The following is a 7,172-nucleotide window of genomic DNA, read 5'->3' as shown; positions in this document are numbered from 1 at the left end:
CAGGCAATCCACTCACCTCAGCCTCCCAAAGGCGCGGGATTACAGGCTGAGCCACCGAGCCCGGCTTAAAGCCCTCTTTTTCAGTTCTGGGTGATCCCTCTCACCTCTCTTGATCTGCTATTAGATAGTGACAGCCTCAGGAAGAGGAATATGGATTTCCAGGTTCAGCTTTTCTCATACTAATTTGCTGTGTGACATAGGCTAAGTCCTTGCACTATCTCTGGTGCTGTTCCCTGAGTATGACAGCAGCAATCTAACTGGGCTCACCCAGAAGTAATAGAGAGTATTCATGAAGGGCTCTGGAGTCTGCCTGAGTAAGAATCCTGGCTTCCTGATTGTATGGCTATGGGATAATCACAGTTCTTCACTCTGCCTTGGTTTCCACATCTATAAAATGGTGATAATTACTGGGCACAGTTGCTCAAGCCTGTAATCCCGCACTTTGGGAGGCCAAGGTGAGAGGATTGCCTGAGCCTAGGAATTTGAGACCAGCATGGGCACCATGGTGAGACCTTGTCTCTACAATAAATCAAAAAAACTAGCCAGGTGTGGTAGCACGAACCTGTAGTTCCAGCTAATTGGAAGGCTGAGGCAGAAGGATCTCCTGAGCCCCGCAGGTCAAGGCTGCTGTGGCCCTGAGCATGCCACTGCACTCCAACCTGGGTGACAGAGTGAGACTCCGACTCAAAAAAAAAAATGATGGTAATGTAGAACAACTAGGACAGTGCCCACCCCATGTTAACTGCTTTGGGAGTACAAAATCCATCCCTCTTTCAGGAAGAAAAACAAGCTGTTAATTGGCTAATGGGTTCTGGAAATGGCAAATAGGTTTTATCATGTGAATCAATTTTGATTGATAGTTGCATGTAGTGCTGGGTTGAGAAGGATTCTGAGGAATGGAGGAATGGCAGTAGATGTCCACATATTTGCTGTGTCTGGGTGAGGCCTTTATGTTTGGTGACTAATTCAGCACTCATAGTGAGGACACTCAGGTTGCTATCACCCTTACACAGGGTTTACACAGTTTCTTGGGACAGGCCAGTGGTCACTCACTGCATCCCAGCAATTCCCATCCATGATCTTCTCCCAGCTGCCCTCTACTACTAGAGAGGTGGTCCCTCAGACCCAAGGCACCTCTTTCTATACTCCAGTCAATAAATGCAGTTCACTGTTGTTCCTTCTTCTGGGCTGGGTACTGGGAACATGGACAGATGAAACAAGGACCTCATTTTAGTGATGGGTAGCAGGAAGACCAGATTTGTGTCCAGGAAAAGTCCCAGCATGCCATGGGAGGGTAGAAGATGATACAATTGATTATGTTTGGTAAGATCTAAAGAGACTTCCTAGAGGGGTAACCTAGCTGGTTAATGAAAGAAAAGGAGAATTTTTAGCCAACGGAGATGAAACAAAGAAGCTTTGGGGTGTCTAGTGGTCTGAGTGAAGGATCTCAAACCTGCTAGGGGGTGTGAAGAGGCAGGGTGGGGGAAGGAGAAGGAGCTACAAATGTGACCATGCAGGGCTTTGGATGAGCTGAGGAGCATGAGCTGAGGAGTGTGGGCTCTACCCTGTTGGTGAGAAAAAGCTTAGAGACCCCTCCCACCATACCCCCTCCTAGCTCCGGGAAAAGACCTTCACACCCTAAGCACACACTCCTCTGTTCTTACCCCAGACTCTTCCTTTGCACATGTCAGATGCTAGTTCTAGACCCCCGCTTGGCAGAGGAGAGCCTGAGGGCCTCCCCTTGAGGGGCAACTTGAATCAGCAACTCTTGCTTCTGCTTACAGGGAGCCTGGTGGATTTTCTCAAGACCCCGCCAGGCATCAAGTTGACCATCAACAAACTCTTGGACATGGCAGCCCAAGTAAGGAGACTGGAGAGGAGTCAGACAAGGGCAGAGGCCAGTGGGGTGAGGATGTGAGGCTCAGGGCTGCTGACCTGTGCCTGGCTTGCAGATTGCAGAAGGCATGGCATTCATTGAAGAGCGGAATTATATCCATCGTGACCTGCGGGCTGCCAACATCCTGGTGTCTGACACCTTGAACTGCAAGATTGCAGACTTTGGCTTAGCACGCCTCATTGAAGACAACGAGTACACAGCCAGGGAGGGTAAGTATGGGATATGAGGGAGGTCTGGGGCCTGAAAGTTCTGGCCAAGCAGACCCAGGTGACCTCACTTTCCTTCCTCCCCAGGAGCCAAGTTTCCCATTAAGTGGACAGCACCTGAAGCCATTAACTATGGGACATTCACCATCAAGTCAGATGTGTGGTCTTTTGGGATCCTGCTGACGGAGATTGTCACCCATGGCCGCATCCCTTACCCAGGTCAGGAAGTGATAGGGTGATGGGGAAGGCAGCCAGTCCATGTCTTCTACTCTCTTCTTCCCAGTCTCAGAATCAGAAACCTTCTAGCTGCATCTTCTCTGTCCTCCCAGGGCTGTGACTCCAACACCCCTAAAAAGATGTCCTCTCCCAGGGTTGGCTTCCATTTCTATCACTAGATCTTTCTTCCTTCAATCACCCCAGCTCTTTTCTTCAGTTCTGGCACAAGCAACCTAGTGGATCTGGCCTGAGAGGCAAGAGGCCAACCTTTTTTTTTTTTTTTTTGAGTTGGAGTCTCACTCTGTCACCCAGAGTGGAGTGCAGTGGTATGCTACTGGCCACCGCAGCCTCGACCTGCTGGGCTCCGGAGATCCTTCCGCCTCAGCCTTCCAAGTAGCCGGAACTACAGGCGTGCGCTACCATGCCTGGCTAATTTTTGATTTATTGTAAAGATGAGGTCTTGCCAAGTTGCCCAGGCGGGTCTCGAACCTGCAAGCTCAGGCAATCCACTCACCTAGCCTCCCAAAGGTGCGGGATTACAGGCTAAGCCACCAAGCCCGGCTGGTTTGTTTTTCATATCGGGACACCAAGACTCAGAGAGTTGGAGTGACTTGCCCATAACCATCAAAAGCTTCGTAAGGGCCAGGCACCGTTCTTTTGTGTGTGTGTGTGTGTGTGTGTGTGTGTGTGTGTGTGTGTGTGTGTGTGTTGGAGTCTCACTCTGTTGCCCAGGCTGGAGTGCAGTGGTACCCCAGCATCGACCAGTTGGGTTCCAGCGATCCTTCCACCTTGTCATTCCAAATAGCCAGAACTATAGATGCGCTCTACCACGCCTGGCTAATTTTTGATTTATTGTAGAGACGAGATCTCTCCAAGTTGCCCAGGCTGGTTTCAAACCTGCAGAGTCAGGTAATTCACCTGCCTCAGTCTCCCAAAGTGCTGGGATTACAAACTGAGCCACCGAGCCTGGCCCAGGCACTGTTCTAATCTCACAACTAACAGACGGGAAAAGAAGGAATGATCTGATGAAAGCCAGCCGGAAAGTTAGCCTCCGTTGGCAGGTCTGGTCATAAAAGGTTGGCCTCAGCCGGGCTCGGTGGCTCAGCCTGTAATCCCGCGCCTTCGGGAGGCCGAGGTGAGTGAATTGCCTGAGCCCGTGGGTTCGAGACCGGCCTGGGCAACTTGGCGAGACCTCATTTCTACAATAAATCAAAAAAATTAGCCGGGCCTGGTAGTGTACGCCTGTAATTCCAGCTACTTGGAAGGCTGAGGCAGAAGGATCGCCGGAGCCCATCAGGTTGGTAACAGATAGTGAGACTACAACTCAAAAAAAAAAAAAAAAATTGAGAAACCCTTTAGTAGAAACCTCCCAGGGGGCAAGTCCTGGGGAGGACAGGTCTCTACTGACCAGGGTTAGGCCTGAAGCTTTGCAGGATCAAAACTCTTTGCCATGACTCTATAATATTTGGTCTTGGGTTGTTATAATCTTCTCTCAGGAGACTGGAGAAACCAAAAGCTAACTGGGTAATATAGAAACAGGGAGGTATGTATTTGCTGTGGCCATGCTGTCTTCCAGAACATCTCTTCTTGGGGTCCACAGTCCAGGACCACCATTAAGGAAGGGAAACAGAACAATGTGGCCTGACCAAAAAAAAAAAAAATTTTAAACAATAATCTGCCAGGCGCAGTGGCTCAAACTATAATCCCAGCACTTTGGGAGACCAAGGTGAGAGGATTTCCTGAGCTCAGGGACTCGAGACCAGCCTGGGCAACTTGGTGAGACCTCATCTCTACAATAAATCAAAAAATTGGTGTGGTGGTGTGTGCCTATAGTTCCAGCTACTTGAAAGGCTGAGGCAGAAGGATTGCCTGAGCCCAGCATGTTGAGGCTGCGGTGGTGGTGAGACTGCCACTGCACTCCAGCCTGGGCGGCAGAGACTCTGACTCAAAAACAACAACAACAACAATAATCTATCCCTGGTACTCCAAGTGGCATGACTGATATTCTTCAGGTGCTGCTAGTATGGCCTTAACACTGATGAAGACCAAGAGTTTTTCAAATTGGTGCTCACATCATGCCAGTTAAATATTCCGAACATCACTTCCACCTGTGGGTTTCCAACGCCTGAAACCCTAATGTCCTTTCTCCCATCAATCTCTAGGGATGACCAATCCTGAGGTGATTCAGAACCTGGAGCGGGGCTACCGCATGGTACGACCTGACAATTGTCCAGAGGAGCTGTACCACCTCATGATCCTGTGTTGGAAGGAGCGCCCAGAGGACCGGCCCACCTTTGACTACCTGCGCAGTGTGCTAGAGGACTTCTTCACAGCCACAGAGGGCCAGTACCAGCCTCAGCCTTGAGCGGCCTCACTGGCCTAGGATCCTTCCCTCACCTCTCCAGCCTGGCTTGGGGAGATGGCGTTCCTGTGCCATACCCACATGGCCTATGCACATCTGGACTCAGCACATGAATCTCACCCACGTGTGACACATACGTATCTTGTGTCTTGTACACCCGGCCTGTAGTTTTATGGGTCTGTATACATACCTTGTCATGTGTAGCCTGTGCATGTATGTCTTGGACACTGTCCGAGGTGTCCCTTTCTGGGCTTTCCCATTTCCTGTGGCCACAGAGAGAAGAGAGAGGCCTGTGATTGACAGCATCTTCTGCTCACCCACTTTTCTTTTCTCAGGTCATCCAGAAGCACTTTGAGGGCTGGGACCATATCTAATACCTCTGTGCGCTCCTCCTTGGTGCCTGGTACACATCAGGAGCTCAATAAATATCTGCTGATAAAGGTTGTACATCTCTTTGCTGTGTACTCCCACCTCCTTTTCCTTGCAGGAGGTTCCGAAGATGGAAACTGGGCTACCCTGATTTGGGGTGAAAGAGAGGATGAGCAGAGCTCTGGACTTTTTCCAGGCCTGCTGTTGCTGAGGGCCAAGAAGAGATCCACACAACTCTACCGTATAGACTCTGTGAACCCTTTCACATGAGACAGTGTTCCCGACCACTTCTCCCAAAGGATTCAGGGCCAACCCTGACTGGAACCTCCTGGGGAGTGGGTGTGTCACAGGACCTTCCTCTCCATCACAGAAGAGCAATAGCCCTTTTTGGGGGGGGGGGTTGGAGTCTCACTCTGTCGCCCAGACTGGAGTGCAGGGGCCACTCCCGGCCACTGCAGCCTCAACCTGCTGGGCTCAGGCAATCCTTCCACCTCAGCCTTCCAAGTATAGCTGGAAACTACAGGCGTGCGCTACCACGCCCAGCTAATTTTTTGATTTATTGTAGAGATGAGGTCTCGCTGTCCAGGCGGGTCTCGAACCCACAGGCTCAGGCAATCCACTTACTTTAGCCTACCAAAGGCGCGGGATTACAGGCTGAGCCACCGAGTCCAGCTGGAGTCTCACTCTTATCGCCCAAACTGGAGTGCAGTGGCACTCTCACAGCCACCACAGCCTCCACCTGCTGGGCTTAGACGATCTTTCTACCTCAGCCTTCCAAGTAGCTGGAACTACAGACACACGCCACCACATCCGGCTAGTTTTTGTGATTTATTGTAGAGATGAGGTCTCACCATGTTGCCCAGGCTGGTCTTAAACCCGCGGGCTCAGGCAATCCACTTGCCTCGGCCTCTCAAAGTTCTGGGATTACAGGCTGAGCCACCGCACCCAGTCACTTTTCTTTTCTTTTTTTTTTTAGTTGGAATTTCACTCTGTCACCCAGGCAGGAGTGCAGTGGCACATTCGTGGCCACACAGCCTTGACCTGCTGGGCTCAGGAGATCTTTCCACCTCAGTTTTCCAAGTAGCTGGAACTACAGGCACATGCCACACTGGTTAATATTTTGATTTGTTGTAGTGACAAAGTCTGGCCAAGTTGCCCAGGCTGGTTGGGAACCCCTAGGCTCAGGCAATCCTCTCGCCTTGGCCTCCCAAAGTACTGGAATTATAAGCATTAGCTACCACGCTCGGTAATAGCACTTTTGATTGGTTCAAGGACTATATTTGACCTCAGATTATTATTATTATTATTTTAGTCAGAGTCTCACTCCCTCACCCAGCTGGAGTGCAGTGGCACACTCATAGTCACCCCAGTGTTGACCTATTGGGCTCCAGTGATCCTTCCACCTCAGCCTTCCAAGTAGCCGGAACTACAGGTGTGTGCTACCACGCCCAGCTAATTTTTGATTTATTGTAGAGATGAGGTCTCGCTGCTCAGGCGGGTCTCGAACCCGCGGGCTCAGGCAATCCACTCACCTCAGCCTCCCAAAGGCACGGGATTATAGGCTGTGCCACCAAGCCTGGCATAATTTACTTCTTTTTTTATTTTATTTTTATTTCTTTTGAGTTGGAGTCTCACTCTGTTGCCCAGACTGGAGTGCAGTGGCCGCTCCCGGCCACCGCAGCCTCAACCTGCTGGGCTCTGGCGATCCTTCCGCCTCAGCCTTCCGAGTAGCCGGAATTATAGGCATGAGCTACCACGCCCGGCTGATTTTTTGATTTATTGTAGAGATGAGGTCTCGCTGCCCAGGCGGGTCTCAAACCCGCGGGCTCAGGCAATCCACTCACCTCAGCCTCCCAAAAGCGCAGGATTACAGGCTGAGCCATCGAGCCTGGCTAATTTACTTCTTTATGATGTTTATTTTTTGTCTTCCCTTAAAAGAATGTAAATTCCACAAGACAGATTATTTTGGAGGGGATCGGAGTCTTATTCTGTGGCCCAGGCTGGAGTGCATGGCACACTCACAGCCACCCCAGCATGGACCTGCTGGGCTCCAGCAATCATTCCACCTCAGCCTTCCAAGTAGCCGGAACAACAGGCGTGCACTACCATGCTCAGATAATTT

At 50.7% G+C, this 7,172-nt stretch overlaps 1 protein-coding gene across 3 annotated transcripts in view; it reads left to right on the top strand.

Moving 5' to 3' along the window:
- LCK (LCK proto-oncogene, Src family tyrosine kinase) overlaps nt 1-5,121 on the top strand; it is a 27,248-nt gene extending 22,127 nt beyond the window's left edge. For all 3 annotated transcript variants that reach the window (XM_021707690.1, XM_008048395.2, XM_008048396.2), the window contains 4 exons: nt 1,785-1,861; nt 1,953-2,106; nt 2,191-2,322; nt 4,482-5,121. In XM_021707690.1, the coding sequence (XP_021563365.1) occupies nt 1,785-1,861; nt 1,953-2,106; nt 2,191-2,322; nt 4,482-4,684 (566 nt within the window). In that variant the 3' untranslated portion in view covers nt 4,685-5,121. The remainder of the gene's footprint in view (nt 1-1,784; nt 1,862-1,952; nt 2,107-2,190; nt 2,323-4,481) is intronic.
- Nucleotides 5,122-7,172: the final 2,051 nt, after the last annotated feature.

This window comes from Carlito syrichta, unplaced genomic scaffold, assembly GCF_000164805.1.
Source record: "Carlito syrichta isolate Samal-C Ts95f unplaced genomic scaffold, Tarsius_syrichta-2.0.1 Scaffold123403, whole genome shotgun sequence".
Taxonomy (NCBI): domain Eukaryota; kingdom Metazoa; phylum Chordata; class Mammalia; order Primates; family Tarsiidae; genus Carlito; species Carlito syrichta.
This window is presented reverse-complemented; position numbering and strand designations above follow the sequence as displayed.